This window comes from Aplidium turbinatum, chromosome 4, assembly GCF_918807975.1.
Source record: "Aplidium turbinatum chromosome 4, kaAplTurb1.1, whole genome shotgun sequence".
In the NCBI taxonomy this organism is placed as follows: Eukaryota; Metazoa; Chordata; class Ascidiacea; order Aplousobranchia; family Polyclinidae; genus Aplidium; species Aplidium turbinatum.
Window position 1 is genome coordinate 15,526,424 of NC_137475.1, and position 20,813 is coordinate 15,547,236.

General features: G+C 37.4%; 1 protein-coding gene across 2 annotated transcripts in view; it reads right to left on the bottom strand.

Annotated features, from left to right (window-relative positions):
• Positions 1-3,860: 3,860 nt before the first annotated feature.
• Positions 3,861-20,813, bottom strand: part of LOC145768085 (exocyst complex component 1-like) — a 42,361-nt gene continuing 25,408 nt past the window's right edge. Inside the window, exons 9-24 of one of the 2 annotated variants that reach the window (XM_082579548.1) lie at positions 20,416-20,525; positions 20,000-20,152; positions 19,659-19,743; positions 19,243-19,341; positions 15,566-15,664; positions 15,175-15,287; positions 14,785-14,892; positions 13,628-13,692; positions 13,074-13,097; positions 10,347-10,364; positions 8,858-8,993; positions 8,498-8,575; positions 8,004-8,187; positions 6,830-7,029; positions 6,361-6,558; positions 3,861-6,042 (exon numbers count right to left, since the gene is read on the bottom strand). In XM_082579548.1, coding sequence (XP_082435674.1) covers positions 5,890-6,042; positions 6,361-6,558; positions 6,830-7,029; positions 8,004-8,187; positions 8,498-8,575; positions 8,858-8,993; positions 10,347-10,364; positions 13,074-13,097; positions 13,628-13,692; positions 14,785-14,892; positions 15,175-15,287; positions 15,566-15,664; positions 19,243-19,341; positions 19,659-19,743; positions 20,000-20,152; positions 20,416-20,525 — 1,823 coding nt within the window. In that variant the 3' untranslated portion in view covers positions 3,861-5,889. The remainder of the gene's footprint in view (positions 6,043-6,360; positions 6,559-6,829; positions 7,030-8,003; positions 8,188-8,497; positions 8,576-8,857; positions 8,994-10,346; positions 10,365-13,073; positions 13,098-13,627; positions 13,693-14,784; positions 14,893-15,174; positions 15,288-15,565; positions 15,665-19,242; positions 19,342-19,658; positions 19,744-19,999; positions 20,153-20,415; positions 20,526-20,813) is intronic. The other variant, XM_082579549.1, reaches the window with a different exon arrangement.

Genomic DNA, 20,813 nt, shown 5'->3' on the forward strand with positions numbered 1-20,813 from the left:
CTTCTTTAAGAGCTTACGCAGTACTTTACGCCGTAAAGTTTTTAGGCAATTCGCGCTGACGCCGTCAATTTGTTTCAATGACGCGTACAACACTGCCGTCATCCAGTCACAGCAGCAAGTTATCATTGATAAAATTTGTTCTTGCGTGCAAGAAGTTCCTCTACCAGTAGGCTACACACATCTTTAGTAAACTTTTTGATTTCAAACTTTATGGATTACCAGTAGCCTACCTTCGGAAGTGCTATTTTTAGTTTTATTTTAAAGCTATCTGCAGCGGACGCTGTTATAGTCAACACGCGCGCTCATATACACCCGTCAATGAGGACGGCGACATTCCTGGGCATAACTGGCGAGGAATGACCGGGACACGAAGTCGTCTTCTCTACTGCCTTGTTTATCGACTGAACTTAACAAAATAATGCTTGATCACAAATAGAGTTCTTCAAGGCTGCGTTATTTATTAACTCGACTTCTAACTTTCGAAGAACAGAATCCAAACACACCAAAAATGAAAACACCGAACGACTAATAACTCCACCACCAAAACTTAGTTCAGCATACTGGCGTACTACATTATTAACTTCATTACAAAGGAAAGAACTTTAACTTTGGAATGGAAGGACTTCATTTTCACTTTCATTTACAATTGCATCTTGATTACAAATAGAATTTTACATATTACCTTTTACAAATTGCATCTTACAGGCAGTGTTGGGCGCGATAACTCATTTTTCAGTTAAGCGATAACGATAATTGATAAACGAAAAATGCCTAAAGCGATAACGATAAATCAAAAAAAAGTTAAGCGATAACGATAAACGATAAAATTATCGCCGATAATGTCCGATAACGATAATTTGTTTTTCTTGATTAGCGCTGTTCTATCCCATGCAGCACGAACTGTTTTCATCAACATGACGAAAAATCGAACATAATATACTGTAAAGGGACAAAACTTTTTGTAAGTTATGCATGAATAGAATCGCAACAGCGGCAGTGAGTATCGAATCTTCAACCTCTTGATCCAGAATCAAACCACTGAGGTAACCGCCGTGCTTATAATTATACCTTCAGATACCAGTTGGATGCTTTTATCAATTGAGTTACACTGCCGCTTACGTGCAGTAGGCAAAATAATTTAATCAAATGAAAATACCATAAAAAATTCCAAACTTTGTATTTTGCTTTCTGCTTAAAGGGCTGTTTACAGCAAAGTCAGCAATTTGCAACTCTAAAAATTATTGTGTTGTCAGGGCCGTCGCTGCAGGGGGGAGCGTGTCCCCTCCCCTGACAACGACCTGAGCACACACACTTCAGGCACTGAAGAAGAACTGGTTTCAATTTTAGTTTTATTAACTAAGTGGCTAGTAAAAATATTACTTTTCATGGTCTTTCCACTTGTGTGTGGATCCGAAATAAAATTTATCGGCGATTATTGGCGATAATCAAATATTGCCTTTGGCGATAACGATAACTGAAAAAACAATTGAGCGATAACGATAGGCGATAAAAATTTATCGCCGATAATTATCGCTGGTAAATTATCGCCGATAATGCCTATCACTGCTTACAGGTCACATTTCACCAGCCACATCCTATAAGCTACTTTCTACAAGCCACATCCTTGATTACAACATCTATCTATATCTGGGATCATAGTTTCAGGGTCGAATGCACCAACAGTGATTAACTTAAACAATGATTAAAGTTAATCATTGTTTAACTAAACAGTGATTAAAGTTATTCGTTGTTGGTATGCATCAACAAAATTCTGTTCATGGTTAGTTGTTCAATGATTTAATCGGTAGCCACTTTAACAAGTCGAAATTCTGCCACTGCGAATGACTACAATGCAACCGCCAACCAATCAGAACATGTTATAAGAGGCTACCGTCCAATTGTGACCCTTCTAGCACTCATCTAGAGAGTTAATGCTTGTTTTGAACTTTATTTGGTAATTACAGAAGAAAAAGAGCAATAGCAGTGGTGGGAATCGAACCCGGGTCAATGAAATGACTACTTTCTAGCCCTAACCCTAACCCCTAAGCCAACCAGCTGACAAAAAATCCATCACTTAATTTGCTTTCTATCATCTTCTTTTCGCCATTTTTTACGTCACTTAAACCGTAGCTTATGATTGGTTGGAGGTTTCATTCTAGTCAAGTTTAGTGGCAGAATTTCGACTTGTTAAAGTGGCTACCGATTTAATCAGACTGTTGATGGTTTTTGCTGAGTCATAACTGTAGCAATGAGTATTTCTTTGATTTGTTATGGGGTTCAGTACAGTTCAGTGGTAGAAAAAGGTACATACATTGTTTGTTCATGGTAATGGCAAAAAGCGTTATATTTGCTGATAAGTTATTTGTAACCTAATGTTAAAGGGTGGTATGTTAAAATACAAATTTGGATTACAAACTCTGATTACCCCCCAAAATAATGCCACTGGGAATAAAAAAACATACCATAAAAAAGTTTTGGGTTGCCCCTGCCCTACATTAACTCCCCGCTACAGGGGGGTTTTACGAGCGATTGTCAAAATACATGAGATTTGATACCTAAAATTTGAACTGATGGTCATAGAAGGCTGGAACTATTCTCAAAAGTTTCGTTTTGAAAAGTTAAGATAGGAATGTAACAGTTTCAAAAGGATCAGGTGTATGGATTGGCCCAGACAGGCCCATTTTGGACCGAAAATGGCCTATCGTGATTGTATGAAATTCAAAATTTTACCTTAATAATAAGGGGATATTTTTTTGTTTAAAACGTTATGATTCGAATTGGTACTTTCAAATGAATCATATGCATTATGCAATCAAGATTTTCTTTTTTCACCCCATCCTACTGCACATATTGCAATATAACAACTTCTGCTATTCGCTTTTAGCCTAAGTATGATCTTTCATTTTTGCCTCAAAATAATATTCACGGCACAAAATTCTGCAACACAGTAAGTTACATCATTATAACATACAGTAGCATGATGCCCTTCTTTGCATACCGGACACTTGTGTCATTAGGCTACTCGCTAGTGAACTGATAAATGAGCATTATCGCTATATCTCATGTTATAACGTTAAAAACTTTCAGCAACAAAACTTCTTTTTTTTCATAATTCTGCGTTACGTCAGAGAAAATAGCAGTGACGCGCGTTACGTCAGAGAAAATAGCTCCACACTACCGGTACCCGTAGTGACTTACAGAGTAGGTTTTGATCAGCCATGGATAAAATTGATACGATATAAAACTTGAAATCTCTCTAAGGACTGTCCAGTTCACATCTGTACTTAAAACAAAAGCTGACAGTTTGATTTAGCTGCTGACAATCTTTATCCTCGGGCTGACAAAGCCTTGATATTCCTGGTAGTTTCGCATAGCTAGAATACTTGTAGAGGGTTTTGACACAGGGCCGGTTACCGGGTTCCACAGAGAGAAGTTTTCCGATTGTTGAAGTGTTGTTGCAGGGGAATTTTTCCACCCATTAGTTGCCGCTAGATGGAAAAGAACAGTCCTTAGAATGCGTTGCTCAAGAGCACACCCCGAGAGTGGAACCAGCGCCGCTTGATCTTGAAGCTTCTTCATTCACGAAGTCACGCGCCAACCAACTGAGCTGTAAACTGTAGCCTAATGAAAATGGGAGTTCTTGGAAAAAACCCAAAATACTGTTTATAATTTGATAAAGGGATGTTTAAGTTATACATGGCGCGTTTAGGGATAGGGATTCACATCGCAGCGCAACGTTTGCTTATCAGTAACTGCGTGATGCACAATTCTCCGACCTCACCCGTCACCTCCGAGATAACATGTTATCTCGGAGGTGACGCCTCACCGCACATGCATCTTCACAAGCAACCACAATGGTCCATGATAGCACATTTAAAAATTTATTGATGAGTAAAAATGAGAGAAATCAGAATACGAAGATTTAATTAGAGAACTCATTTAAGAGTTCAGAAGAAGTAGGTCAACGCCGGATTAACTATAGTAGCAGATGTAGCAGCTGCTACGGGCCCCGCGCTTGGTGAGCAAAACACCTTTTTTGCAAAAAACTGTCGAACATAGTAAGTAATTTTTGACTTGCAAACTGGAATGCCATGGGAGAATATTATAGTTGTAGGATTAAATTACTTAGTCCCAACGTCTTATCCCTTCCTAATTATTGTAAACTTTAAAAACGGGTAATTGCCGCTGGAGACAACTGCCTGATCGAGTGCCACGAACCCACGATACTAGTTGTTTCAAAGATTATTCGATTGTAGGCTACTGTACACCAGTAAGAGTAGCCTATCAATCTTGCCGATTGCCTTGGACAGAGTTATTACAACGCGTCCAACATGAGCGGGAAATATAACGGATAGGCCTACAGGTAGCCTACTTGTCAAAAAAAATTGTGCTGTTGCAGAATATGTTCCATGCTATGCTCAATCGTTGAATTTAGTTGGTGTATGCGCTGCACAATCGTGTCCAGAAACAGTTGTTCTTTGACTTCGTTGAAAATATCTATGCTGGCTATTGTTTGCAGCTACAACACACCGGTGGCCCGTTCTGGAGTACTAAAGAAGCTCTCGGAAACACGATGGTCCGGAAGAGCTGATGCCATGAAGGCAATTAAAGAACGCTTTCTTTTCAAAAAGGAGGCACTGGAGAAACTTTCAAATGACCAAGTGCAAAAGGCAGAATGTCGACAGCAAGCAAATGGACTCCTCGAAAAAATGGAATTGCTCGAAATAGGAATCTTAGTGGGTTTTTGGAATGGCTTACTCGATCGCTTCCAGGCAACTCACGCCTCTCTTCAAGCAAAGCAGCAGAATATCACCATTGCTTCAGCGTGGTGTGCCTCTTTGGCAGGATCCCTAGACTTTTAGATTATAAAATATTCAATTACTTCCAAATCATTATATCTGTACATCAAATCAATCTGCTACAGGCCCCACACTTGGTTAATCCGGCATTGAAGTAGGTACACACAGGGTGGTTATGGTTATAATAATCAAAAGCAGATAAATGCCTATAACTTTGTTTGTTTGTTTATCTTTATCCTGCATTGCGGGAAAGCGGACTTGAGCGCTATGCATCGGTGTACGCCTTCCGACATACACCTGACCCACGCTGCAGCCGACTGCAATGTCTGTTTCCGGTTGTCTACTCTACTTATGACTTAAATTTGGTACTACCCATTACTCGAAATCGATCAATAGATTTGAGTCTAATTTTTATCATAAATGCCCTGTGTAATAGCAAGCTCTATGATGCGGTAAAGTTACAAGTTAAAATATAGCACAAAAATTGATTGCACATCTTCGAGAGAAATCGTCAGTTGATTCACCAACTTGTTGACAAATCACTTCCCAACAAATTGACAACTTGGAATTTATTATACTGTATATTCCAAATGAGGTTAAATTCAACATAAACTCCTTGAATTCCTCTTAACTCGGACAGAGAAAAAGCACCTTCCCTCGTGGCTCACGTAAACTTTAATGTACGTTAACTGAAAAATTGTACTCAGGGCTTTTTCAGGGCAATACATTAAAATAAATGATGCCGAAATGCTTGACGTGTGATACTCTACGTATGCGGGACACACCAATGCTGTAGTTACATTCATAAGCTACGTAGGTTATATGCAGTCTACAGCGTTGGCATGTCATCGCAATATAATATTTATATAATTTTTTGACCAGTAGGTTTAGAAATATACTTTTTGTAAACAGTATATTTTTCAAAGTAATTATTTCGTAAATCTTTAATGGAACAACTAGATCGAAAAAAAGCATTCTAATATTGATCAATTTCAAATAACAAGTAGCTTCCTTCGCAACTTACAAAGAGCGAAGACCACAAATTTTACTTTGTGAGTAATTGAAAAAAAAGCAAAGTGGAAACTCTCCATTATTGAGAGAGGGCTATGTCCGAGAAAGACTGGAGAACATTTTCGATTGTAAATTCCAGTTTTATTTCGCTGCCTGAGTAGCATTTGCTGATGAGTTCTTCAAAGTGCTTGTACTGGCGGACAAATTCTTCTTGCATGTGCTGCCACACGACCTGACGATGGAAACGACATATTACCAGCCACACACGAGACAACAGCGATCTGCATCCAGCAAATTAATCGATGAAACAAAGAAGCCTAGGAAGGTGCGTACACACTCGCCGGATGAAAATCTTTCATTGGTATCAGCTAGTGCAGATTCATTACCGCTGCTAGAGAGGTCGGTGCTTAGTTTACAAATTTACCACACACATTTATTGCAGTGTATAGCTGATGCAGAAATCAAAAAAAGTTGCTATGGCCGACACAAAGCAAAATATTTTTTACGAAAGTGAAAACATTACGATTTATGGAGCAAAGAAGATACCAACCTGCAAAAGTCGATTGTCATATTCGGAAGTATGCTTAACAATCTTGTGGTACATTGACTCCAAGCCCTTCTTCACATCTTTGCCGCTGTATTCTTTGATACACTTCCTAAGCTCTTGTTTACTGAACTTGAGTTGATAGCCAACCTCCTCAGCCCTGACCCCGGTCGCGATCACCTGCTCCACTCCCTCAAAGAAGTTCTGTAACGTCATCAAACATAGGCAACGGAAGTTGCCGACAACGCGTTACCACAGTATTACTGTTAATGAACAATGAATTTATCACATTAGCCTAACTCGTCTTAGAACACTAGAATATGCTACCACCGATAAGTTTTAAAGAATCCTTTGCTTGAATGCAGAAGCATCTTTGTGTATTGGACGGGCAGTTGGTGAATTACAAAGTTGAAAATTAAACTACCCAAGACAGTTTAAAAAGTCTGTCAATATCATGAAATATTGTTGAACTCACGCTTAGCTTTTCCAAAGGTCTCCCCAGCATTGTTGTGACGTAGGTTTGAATGTTTTCCGAGTATCGAGATTTGACGTCACGCTTCTCTTGTTCGAGTGCCGCGATCTTTTCACTTGACAAGCAGTTGAGGAGATGCTTGTAGTTCTCGAACATGACCACCTCAGGAGGGGTCTTATGGCTCTCAGCAGCGACGCGTTCAACTGAACATAAGATCAAAAAAGTTAAGACAGTGTGAATCAATTCCTAGCTGCAGTCTCGAAATTTTGAACTATGACCCAACTCCAAGCTCAAATTTATATTCTTGCAACCTAAACTACTTTAGTTTGAAAATAAAAAATTGTTCAACAGTAAACAATAAACAAACATTGCTACATGAATTTCACAAATGCTTAAATACAAGCAGGGGTCCCCACCCAAGATTTTCTTATTTTTTATGATTTTATGCCCAAAAAAGTCAAAATGTTTATGATTTTCTTGGCTATTTTATGATGCAGATGTTTTTGATTTTTTATCAAAATGTTATGCTTTTTTATGATTTTACATCAGAGCTCGATATTTTGTTATATTTAATTTTTTAAAGTTTTTCTTTTTACATTTTAAGCATAAGAAGTGATTACGGAAAAACAATCAATGCAAGTCATCACGTCAAAGCAAACATACAGCTATTGAACAAAAGTAGAAAACATGATATACTACGCTCTTTTTCTAATTCCAGCTCCACAGGCAACGCTGGACTTGATTACGCAACCACATGTTATTCTAAATCAGAGCATTCCACAGACGGCGTTACAATCGTTACACAAATAATTATGCTGTCATCATGGTTGGAACTATTACACATTACACTATTACAAAATTTTTGATTTTTACATGCTCAGTTCTCCAACACAACTAAATTTTATGATTGTATCTAAATTTTATGCTATTTTATGATTTTTTCCAAATCAAGCAAAATTTTATGATTTTATGCCGAGTGGGAGTGTGCTGTACAAGGCTGTTTATTGCAGACTTGCATCGAATAACATCGACCATGCTTTCAATGAAACTAGTAAAAGTTAACTTCGTAAAAACATTCCGAGAAGCATATTCAGAAATACAGTACGTGCTTCAAAACAAATGTTCTCATGTTTAATTTTTATTACATGGTTAGAAGTTTAAAACCCTAAAAGCTCACTGGCTTCGAACACGCTGCGGATGAGGACTTTGTAAGCTTTATCAATATCCGTTCGTCTCTCCCTATCGCGAAAAATGCTCTCGGCGAGTTCGACGAAGTCTTCGAAGTCATAGACGAAAGGAAGAACCCCACATTTCTTGCCTTTGCTCAAATGGGTTTCTTCAATGGCTCTCTGTTTGTTTTTCTACAAACATATTTTCGTGAAAAAGTTGGTCAGAAGTAACCTACTTGATCAAATACTATTTAACCACAAAAGCTTATGTGAAACGAAACACACAAGTAGCATGAGGAGTTAGATGACATCGCTTGATCTCGACTGGCAAAATCCGTCACTTTACGTCAGGAGACGTTAAATAAATGTAAACATGACCAATTTTGCTAGCCGAGATGTGTAAAATTGACAACTGTATTACATTATTTATTCATTTTAACAGAGCTACACATTTTAATGATTTATAAGTTTAAAAATATTCGGAACAAACCAGTGCACGTACCACAAAGTTATCAAAGTTTCTTTTGACTTCAATCAAACAATTCCCAAGCATCTTGGTGAGAAACGAGCCATCGTTGACCTGGAGGTAGAGATCAGTGATGTCACTACTAATTGCACAGACTGACTTTCTTGAAATCACTTACAGGCAGTTTAATTGTCAATTAACTATGGCTGAAAACGCTGTTTGATGATACAGTAAAGTTTTGTGCTGCTTCAGATCAAAACTCGCAGTAGGATGGATCTTAACCGTGTTTCCAGTATCTTACGTTGGAACTACGTGTAGAAATATAGGTAAGTACAAAATTATAAATACGCATTAAAATTTGTGTCTTCAAATAAACAAAAGCAACTTGTATGAAACCTGTTGAGCTTGCTGCACCCTCTCACCGATCACCACCAACATGTTGAGGCAGTTGAGGGGGTCCAGACCCTCCCCGAAGTCCACCAGGAGGGATAGCTCCGACTCCACCACCGAGAAGAGTTCCGTCATCATCCGCCTGGGCATTGTGAAAGCACGATGAAGACATTTTACCGTCGTGAAAACAGAAGTCAATGAAATAACAGCTTTGAAACTGTCAATGCTCAAAGCCAATGTTAGGAAATTGTTACAGTCGGATGAAACATATATCACAATGAACAAAAGTAAATTAAGCAACAAGTAATACTGTGGCTAGCGCCTTGTCGCCATCGTGCGGATATCGTTTGAAAATTATACTCTGTATTCAATTCGAAAAAAGGGTAATTTAAGAAAATTACTGTCGAAAAAAAGCCATTCAGAATTAGTAACTGATGAAATATGATCTTGCTTCATTAAATTGATTAAGGCAGATCATGGCCATGGGTAGATTTAGAAAGAATAGAAAGCAAAATTTTAGTGTAAAACGACTTGTATCTCCTCAACATCGAAGGACTTTTAAAGAAATATATACATAGGCTATGATTTTGGTTCCAAAAGTTTTTGTGACAATTGCGTTGTTAAAATTACAATAACTGTTTTGAATTAGAAATACTTTTTGGAATAGGCCATTTTTTAACACCTTAGACAAAAATTCAGAGAAATAACATAAATTTAACACACCGTGAATTGGAAAGAAACTTAATAGAGGTTACTTTGCTGATTGAATCGATTGCAGACGAATAAAACTCAATAACGAAGAATGTGATGTACAAACAATAAAATCATGATCAATCACCAGAATCAAATCGTAATGGTTATATCTAAGATCTAAATTAAATCACAATCGGACTGAGCATGCATTTTCTAGGCTATGTAGCATTTTTACCATAATTCAACGTTTCACGGTGAAATACAACATAAAAACACAATGGGAAACGAACTAAATATTAAAATAAAACACGCAAACAATCATCGTTTCAGTAAAAGTTTATGTTTTTATTACTGAGAAATAAGGCAATACAGTAGTATGAATAAGTACCACTCAACAAACAGAGAAAGGGGGTGTTTTAAGTAGAAGAAAGTTAGCTACTCGGGAAAGGAATTAGCTTCGTACACTCAGTAAGCTATTGTTAATTACTTAGCCTTAATGTATGCAGTTTTTGGTCAAGGTTATCATCATGGTTACCTAGATCGTGAGAGTTACAATTTATCTTGTGTTAAAGCAATTGACGTTTTTTATTAATTTATGGTTTGATTTTTAATTTATGCAGAAATCCACTCTTCAATTATTGTAACCGGAACTCAAATACTTGATTAATAAAGAAAAGAAAATTAGAAAGAATTATGATTTGCAAGTCAAATATTTTACGTTGATTAGCGTTTCGACAACGTAGAACCAACGCAAATGCGATGCAATTTAAGGATCCGTTCGCTTCAAACATTCACCACTTACCAGAGCTGGTCATTCGTCCTTCAAATTCATGCAATTTAAGAACTTTTGCCTTATCAAATCAAAGCTTTCAACCATTGCAACGGACATATTGGGTCATTATGTATTTACAAACTTTGTCCTCTTTTTGTCTGTACATCACTGACAATGACGTCAAACATCCTTTCTTCGTGTATGGTTTACGTTGTGCATAACCATGAAACCGACGATATTGGACAAAATATATTCTTGTTTCAAAAAGATATCCATTGTAGCATTAATGAAAACTCTGCTTCACAGAAACACCACAAAATCTGCAGTTCTAAATGCCACAACAAGCAGGTTACTACTAAGCCACCGATCTACAACAGCAACGGGAATTTAATGTATTCCTATACACTAGGGTGGGTCGATTTCTTCATTTATCATATAAATTTGAACATAGGTGCGGCTTTACCTTCTAAACATTTCCTCAAAGTTTGAAATCGTTTGGTGCACAGCAACCCATTACCCCAATGACCCCCTGTTTCTATAACAGGGTTGCCAGATTGGGCGAAAAGTTGCGGAAATTTTTGTCATTTTATCTCATTTTTTCGCCCAATCTGGCATTCCTGCGCAGTGAGCGAATTTCAAATAGTTGTGCGGTTTAACACGCCACAAAAAAGCTTTGTGAAATTGATTCTTTATCTTATTTATGCGATAGTGATCCGGGTTTCACGCAGAGTGTCTCAACAAGTAGTGCCTAACATACCATCCCAATCCCTTGTGTTGCAAGGGAAGCCCATCAAAAGATGGTTTCTGACGAAAAAGTTGCTGCTATTGCCACTGCTACTTTGTAGGATGTGTTGGGAAAAGACTTCTCCACAGACATCATTATTGACCCACGGAAAGTGAGACATAGCCAAGTCAAGAAGCGTACTGAATTGAAACCAACCCAACACGTCGTCAATAATTTGATATCGCTCTATTTCGATGGAAGAAAGGATGAATCATATGTCTTTGATGATTACCACCACAGGAGAAAAATAAAAGAATACCATTACGTTTTACTGGCACAACCTGGTGACATCTACATCTCTCATGTCACAACACCAAGTGGTCGTTCAGTTGACATTTTAAATGTATGATCAACGAGAATATGAACATGGATGGAATTTGAATAACAGGTTGTGACGGGACAGCAGTGAACACTGGGAATCGTAATGGAGTAATTGCTAGAATAGAAGATCATATCCATTATGAAGTTCAGTGGAATATATGTTGGTTTATGCCGCCCATCAACGAGTTACCATTGCAGCATCTATTTGGATTATTTGGAAAGACATCTGGTCCAGAAACATTCATTGGTGAAATTGGCGATATTCTGTGGTCAAACCTTATAGCCTTGGAGATTGCATTGTTTGATCAAATTGAAACCCCCCATTGCCAAAATTGGACAATTCAAAAATCTAAGCACAGACCAGATGTACCTTTTGGAAATCTGCCATGCAATCAGTTCTGGGGAATGCTCTGAAACACTCTTACACAGAGATCCTGAGAAATATAATCATTCGCAGGAGCAAATCGAATGTGCCGCTATTATGTTAGTCAAACCCATCCATCAGAAAGCTGTTAAGACATTGATACGATTCATTGCAACTGTATATGGGCCTGTATGGTTTGCACTAAGATGGCCACAGATATCAGCGATGCTCCAGCAGTAGGCTACTTTTCCTTATGATGCAACTAAGTCGTGGACTTGAGCCAGTAGAAGTGCAGTCTGTCATCGACAAATCGATCAAGTAAAATTGTTATGCAACTCACCCCGAAAACTTGCTATTATATATGCCATGCTTCATGACAATAGACCTCCCATTCGTGAAGTAGTGGTTAGGCGAATTCTGAAAGCACGAAAGCTTTCATCTACAATAATATGAAGATTCCATCGCCTTGCTGATCAACTGAATCTTAATGCGATGGATTATATTGATATGATCGACTGGCCACAGATTGAGGATACTGAACCACCATTATTATTACCTAAGAACTAAGAGCGAGGATGAACTTTGGGATGCAATAAAGTCAGTCCCAGTAAAGTCGTCATACACACCACAGACTCAAGCCGTTGAAAGAATGGTTCGTGTAGTCGCTGAGGTCAGCCTCAAAACTGTCGGAAAGGAGAAAATGAACTCAATGATTTATTCTATCTTAGATGCAAGAAAGCAGCGGCCTATAATTGAATCAAAGAAAGACTGTGTTGTTTAGTTTAACATCCTGGTGTGGTTTTAACTCATTACATTTCAATTGTGTTTCGTTTTCATTGTAGCCTACCTATTGAATATAATTTACCGTGAAGTAGAAAATTGTATTTTTCCATACCACCTGGGGTAAGTGGTTAGGAGCACACCATCACATTGAAATTTTAACACTTTATTTAGTATGGCAAGCCTCACCTAAATACCAATTTATGCGACAATCCGACAATTTTATGTGAAAATCGACCCACCCTACTATACACCTCGATATGAATGGGTAACACGCCAATTCTAGAGAGATGACGTCACTTCATTGTAGAGTCGAAGTACGTTAAATAGTTTACTCGATAATACGAGAATTATAAAGTGCTGATAGCAAAAAAATTTGTAATCAACACTTCAATAAGATCGTATGCGTCAAAGATGTTGAACAGCTGTGGAAACTGGACCAACTGTTTTGTTTATTAACGTTAGTTTTATGTCATTCAAATAAAGCGGGTTCGTGCAGCCAACTCACCGTATTTCCTTGCTGACCTGGGCCCTAAACATATAAAAAATGTGAACTGTGTAAAAGTTCAGTAACTTTGAGCAGTTTTACACGAACCTTCTCACTTAAAAAATCAGAAGGGAGATAGATTTTTCGGAAGCTAAAAACTCCCTTGTAAATTAGTTTCCTTCAGAAACTAAGGAAATGAATGAAATAAACTTAGACCATCAGTACCAAGAACACTCACATTACAGCATAATAAACAAATATCGTACCGTCGTGTCATGTCATGCTGTCTCCTCATTTCTGAAGCCCGTGGTTACACGTTATATTAGGTAGTAAATAAATTGCTGTTTTGACGGGTTAAAGGTAGTTTCTTACACCTGGTTATAATTATTATTAGTGTAATACCATCATGCTATACGAATAGAAATTAAAACTAATTTCCTTTGTTGTTTTTAGGTAAGGGCAAAATAGATCTTTCAATTACTCCCAGTCTTATTAGGAAATGACATTATCTGGACGCTAAGAGCTTTATGTTATGGTTATCATCAGGCTATATTACTGATGGCAGCATCACATACTTCTGATACTTCTTTCTTCTTGCTATACCCTGATCCGTGTCATCTTCTTCATCATCTGATCCTCCCTGTAGCACAATCAAATCACTTATACTTACACAGGGTGGTCACTAGAAAAGCAGAAAATTTAAAGATCAAATTAAATGATGAATAAAATGTGCGCTCACTCATTTCTATTTTAACATGTTTTTATTTCTTTTAGGTTCTAGGTTCTTTTACGTTGTTTTAAATTGATACTTTCTAGGTTCTATTTGATTTTAATTTTGACACCCACATAATGGAAGAAGGCAAGAAACAGCTTTCAGACTTTGGAAGGCAAGTGATAATTCTTTTCAAAAGTGAAAATCCTACTTGGGGACTGACAAAATGTCAAGCTGTGTTACCAATTTTTTTTTCAACGATTACAGGTTTACGATTACAATGATTACGATTACAATGATTTTTTTTCAACGATTAATTTTTTTCAACGATTAGGGTATAATCAGAGTTCGGCAGGCAGGAAGAAAAAAACAGTAAACCAACAAGTTTATTGTGAGGAGATGTGTCCACAGATGTTCAGCGATATACGAAATGTAATGGTCGACCAAATATGGACATGGCAGCAGGATGGCGCCAGGGCTCACACAGCAAGGGCTTCGGTTCAGTTTCTTCAGCAATCTACTCCTGATTTCATTGAACCGGAAGATTGGCCTTCCAAAAGTCCAGACTAAAATGTCATGGATTATTGCATTTGGAGCTTGTTATTAACAGAGCTTCAGAACTGTCGATGTGACATAAAATCTATTGATGATTTGAAAACGAGCTTGGGAAGAGCCTGGAACGATATCCCACCAGTTACCCTTAAAAACGCTACACAAGCTTGGATTTCTAGGTTAAGACAATGCTCTGAAGTACAAGGACGACATTTTGAACATCTATAAGTGTAATATACCATATGCCTTCAAAAAACTTTGTAAAAGTTATTCTTTGTAAAAATAAATAACAGTTTGACAAATTTTCTGCTTTTATAGCGACCACGTAGTTACTATGGTTGTAAACTTTTTGTAGTTTCTTAGCAGAGGAGATAGTGTTTGTGTATGTCACAAAGCCAGCACCAGAAAGATTCGAATCTATGCCCATTAAGCTCTTAGGTTTTAGTTCCTGTAGAAGAACACTCTCACCGGCAACATGGTGTCTGCACTTTCTACGTTCAAATGGAAGAACTTGGTTAGGAATCGTTCCTCGTCTTGGCAGGTTGGCTCCAACTCGTTGAGGACTTCTCGAAACGTCTGCGAAGAATATTTATGAGTTTGATTGTTTCAAGTCTTAAATCAACATGATGGATACAACTTTATTCGTATAGGTAAAGGTGGGCGCACTCATGAGAGTAAGATAACCACATTCTCTTTCTTTCGGCAGAGTTCAGAAAATACATCTGCTTGAAGTATTACATACCGGCTTAAGCCACACTTTTATACTATCAGATCCACAAGGTGCCGAATCAAGATCTGAAAACGAGACAAAGTTGACACGAACTTTCGAACTCTATCAACCGAGTAACTATCACTCACTGTGCTAAACTTTTCGCGGTCTGACAACTCAAAGTCAGATGTAGCTAGCGACTCTCTGCTTCCGCCAAGTGTACGCTTCTTGCTTCCAGGAAACCGCAGTTTCTTTCCACCAGCTGTGATAAATAAATTTTAATAAAATTCGCAGACACACAGTAAAAGTTAGAGTGGACCCGTCAAAAATTTGTTTTTTAAACAAAAATGATCTGGTTAACTAACGTGAATGAAACAATTAGGCGGTTTTCACATTATTTGTTGTGAGTTCTGTTCTCATTTAAAAAGTGTGCGAAGCGTTAGCGAAGCAATGTCTTTCGCGGTGCACGGTTCTTTACTATTCTCACTGCAATGAGTGCAAACTATCAAAGAAATAGTATGTTTTGCTAACCACATTCACCTTTGACGGAAAGACTTTGTGTAGAACCAAATACCTTTTTCTTCTTCTCCTTAAGACTACGCTGCGAACCAGATAAGTTTCGAATGCTTGAGCTCATCTCTAAATGAAGTCAGCTGATTAATTACTCGGTAATGTTGAAGAAAGAACGGTTAAAGTTGATAGTTACAATTAGAAAGTTTCTTTAGATTGATTTAGAACACAGATTTTAATATGATGGTCAAATTTATAGATGAAAACTTCTTAACAAAAATACCTCAGCTTTTCTAATAAAATATCTCAGCACTTCTATTTCCGAGCATCTCACCGGAATTACCGACAGCACAAAAAATAAGAATTAAGCAAAACACACGAAATATGTTATATAGTTAATACTATTCTAGTAATGCTGTTGCAATTTAAAGACAGAGTAGTTGCAACAACTATTTCAAAAACTAACTACACAGCGCATTGTCAGCCACTGCAACGCAAACATACGAAGAAAAAAATTAAAATGTCTGCGAATATTTACTTTCCACACACACACACCACAAAAGACGCAAATAAAAGCGAAAATTTTCACAGCAAACCTCACTCCAAGTAAGCAACAATAGCAACGCTTAAAAAATAAAACACAGCACATTGACAAGTTTTATATTTAATGAATTGAAAAATTGTCAGGTGTCAATCAAGCGTCTTCGCATTGATGTTGTGGCTGAGATTAGTCATGCAACAAGCAACCCGCTTTGCAACCATGCCAGAGCCTAACATGGTGGAACATTCTAATCATAACCTTTTAGGTAAAAGCAAGGGGACTACTACAGTACAGAAGATACTTTTAAACTTTCTTGTAAAAAAGATCTTAATGCGGGGAACTAGGGATGGTTAAAAACGGCTTTTTAGTCGTCGTTTTTCATTATTTTTTGTTTTGTTTTTTTTATACTAATTTCCAATCGCTTCATACATTTCTTTAGGTAACAACTGGCTTCATTTACCATAACAAAGAACTACAATAGCTGCTAAATAGCTTATTATGAAATAATTTTTTTTGCAGTTTAGTTCTACGTTCTGTAAGTCAGAAGCGTGGTCGCATGCTAAGAAAATGGTACCAATTTCATAACCCCCAACTTCAAGTGCTACCAATGATGAGGATGAGGACTGTTTGGTCCCAGTGGTGACCATGTCAACTGTCCACGTCCTTTGGTGCTTGTCTTAATTTCTTATAGCCTATTAGTTTGTTCATTTCTTTCACTCCTGTCATTTCTTTCAATGCAAGCTTATTATGGTGAGTATTGTGATGTTGTTTAAAGTCCAATTGGTGAATCTAATCTAGTCGACTGATACAGGTTTACTTATCGTTGTCGGCTGTATAGCCGAGTGGTGAGAGCCCTGGAACGACGTTCGAAAGGGCGCCCGTTCGACACCGCTCAAGAGCACGCGACTGTGTCTCTGGCAGGACACTTAAAGGAATGCCTGAAGGTGGACAAGAAGATTGGCTTCTTTGCCTTCCCGCCCACTTAATTTAAATCTTCAACCACCGGGTGTAAGCCTGGATACGACAAAAAAACAACTTATCGTTAAATAAAGTAGACAGCACCACATTAAATTGACAAATTCAAGTTCCTTTAATTTAAATTCAACAAACTTGAATTTGCCAATTTCAGTATGATTTGCTTTACTTATTTTGATTATGTTACCACATTACGCATCCTGTTGGATCATTGGTGACGTCAAAAAAGATTTTACTGAAAAGTTTAGTGACGAAGTTCCATTTTGGTAACTTATCGATGTCTTGATTATTTCAAAACAAATATTTCAAAGAAGCAAAAGTACAAATTTTGTTTCAACATTTAAAATTTAGACACATTTTTGGTGTAAACAATGATCGTTTTTTTATTTTCGTTTTATTTAAAAAAAAAACGAGCACAAAAACGACTTACATCTTTATGGAGTCCCTGTTACCACCATACTCATTCATGCCGGAAATAATGTTTTTACATTGTAGGTTATAAGTACTTTTATGCAAAATTTACACACATTTGTAAACAAACTGTAGTGGAATGCGTGTTTACAGCTAACAAAATTGTTTTATTTTATGTTGAGTAAACGTCAAAGCATTCTTATTACATTAATTAACGCATTTTTGCCGTTATACGTGAAAAAGACCAATTTAGTTAGCTGGGATATTGCAACATAAAAATACGTCAATGAAACATTAAGAAAAAGATGAAAACACAAACACCGTTGTGTTGTTAATATTTTTCGTAAAGAATTAAACATGCAAAGAATTAAACATCCTGTAGAGTGTACACTACGTATAAAGTAGTTAAGTACTCAAAATATGTTATGTTCTTAATAATATACACTTTAAAAAATGTTAACCTAAATGTTATCCTCATAATGGTACCGCGAAAAAGAACTTTTTTTATTAAGTTAAAATTAAAAAATCAAAATAGAGATGAATAATTTAAAAAATACAAACCCTCTATACATGCAGCATTTCGTGACTAAGAAGCTGTTTTTTTTTTAACAGAAACTTACGTAATAGTACGACAGTAGGCTACACTACGTATTTGTCAGAAGTGGGCAGTAGCACGCTACTTTTTGGTAGCGGTAGCGCCGCTACATTTTTGTTGGAGAAGCAGCTGCAGTAGCGACACAACTTTTTTTAATGTAGCGGAGATGCACTGCATTTCTTTCATTCGCACTCCGGCCACTTTCCAATTTAAAGTGAAAAAAATGGCTCGTTTCTAGAGATTTTTTATGGAATCAATGTGTGAAAAAGTTAAAGCAGAAATTATTCGACTGTTGCTGGAAACATCAAGCCACGTTGATACCGACAAGAGTGACACTAACACCAGTCATGACTCTGAGAATGAGTTTTTTAGTGTGTTGGTGCCATCGCATGAAACGTTAGTATCGAAAAAAGCCAATTGTGGAGGCCTTTTTTCAGACAGAAACAAGTCCTTGAGCTTTCCTAGTGCCGATTTATAATTTTTCTTTATTAAATACAACATCCCAGTGCTGCGGTGGAGAGATTTTTCTCCGTTGGATAAGACGAAGCCAAATCGGGCAATCTTGACTCAGCGACTCGCATTTTAAAATGCTCGTGTTTTTGAAAGATGCGTATCAATAAATTTCACCTTGAACGTGTTTTCTATAACGACGTTGAAATGGCAGTGTCAACGAATAATATCATTCGTTTTCAAGGTCATTTTGACGTCACAAAGTGTTTCCTAAGTCAGTTTAAGTTATGACAAAAGCAGCAGTAGCGCGTGCTACTTTAGCCCCAGTAGAGGTAGTGCGCTACTTTTAAAGTAGTGGATGTCAACTTCTGGTAGTTATAGACAGCGTATCTCGGTACTCAAACAGATGCAAAAGCTTTGTATGCTACTCGTTCAAAATGCGGCAAAGAGCATCAAGCATACCTCCATGCTAAAATAGTTCACAAGCTGTAGCAATGATCAATCAAAACACGCTATCAAGAAAAATTCACTAATTTAGCATTGATTTAATGTCTAGAAACTTTAAATCAATGTAAAATTTCTGTTTTAGATCCACTACCACAGTGAAGGCTACTGGCTCTCAGCTAACAAAAAATTCCACTTTTTCGACGACAAAACAGCACAAAATGGAAATTTTTGCTAGTTGGGCCAAATGAGTATAGATTAAGTGTTGTGCCGTGCAGTTTAGGTGACTACTTTTATTAAAGGACAAGCCATGGGACTTTTTTTCTGAAGGAACATCCAAATTCATTGCCGTATCTGTCTTCATTCCTCCTGTTCCAAGGTCTATACCAGCTGAGTGGACAAATAGGTAAATGAAGACGGAACATCCTTTATTTCTGTTTACCCTTTTTTGTTGTTACAACTATGCTTATAGAAACAAAAATATTTACTTTTGCGAACACTTGACACGACAGAAGATCCTTGAGGATATTGACAACAGGCAAGCATCAATATTCACGATTTCACGAAAAAGGTTCCTTAAAAAAGCACAATTTAACTGTGCACCTTGCGACATGCGTATTTACATTACGACATACTGTAATGACGAACCACTGTCCAACAGACTGAGGCAACTGGGCACGGTAAGCAATTTTAAATTCAAGTCTCACCTTGTTGCATGAACCTTTGCTTAGCCATAGCCATGAACTCTTTGATCTCTTGTGAGTACACTTTGCTAAGGTTTTTGGTATATTCCTGTAACAACATGTTGGACGTGGTGGTTCGACTTCGGTGAGTGCAAAGCCAACGGCATTAAAATAACTGCGTACGGTTCTTTTGAAAAAGTTTAATCAAAGGTTTGCTGGAAAAGTGAACGATTTTCTTTGAAAATATTTGCAAGTGAAATTGGGTGACAAGCCGTCAACTTATAAACACTTCGTGCTGATACCGTTTATTAAGTCAATGACACATTACATCAAAACTGCATCTCGGACAAGATGTTGATACTCACAGTGCCAAGTTGTATATACTTTGTTTTGTCCGCGACTTTGAGCCAAAGCACAAGACCCTTGTAAGGTAACAAGTCTCTGTGATACGGAAAGTGTTTTGGGAGCTTCAAATCATTTGCCTGCTTGGCTAGAGAACTACCCGGATGCTCGTTTCCCTGCAAGTTGTAAAATAAACTGAACTCTAATCAGAAAATAGAGCCCAAAATATAAATACTAATTCCAAAACTATACTGTCTTCATCTTCAGTGCTATAAATATTTATATATGTTATAAACGGTCAACTATTTCGTATCATTCAAGTGGATCGGCTAAAGCGTAGGTATCTTAAAACGGTTCGGTGAGTGTATGACTTGAACAATGAACAAGTACTATTAGTGCTTGGAAAATTAGCACAAGATGCACCAGACAACGCCAATACCTGCTTGGAAAAGAATTGACAAAGATGTTCGTACAACCTCACGGCAAACTGTTGCCTAAGACCATCAAATAACTTTTGTTGCTCAGACACCGCTTGTAGCTTTGACAAACCTAGAAGAACACAGCTCACGTTTCATGCCCACAAACTCAGTAAAAAAAAGTTTAAGACTCCAATTTCTATTTTTTTTTATTTCGTTTTTTTTTGTACCAGGCTTTTAAACAACATACGCTGCAGCAAAAACCCTTAGCAAGCAGTGGAAATTCATGGTAGTGTGATCACTGATCACTGTGATCAGTGTACAACTCCTAGGGAGAAACGTCATGTCACACAATAGAACAAGTACACACATTTTTTCAATTTTATACAATTCGACCCTCACTTTTCAATCAATCCCCACA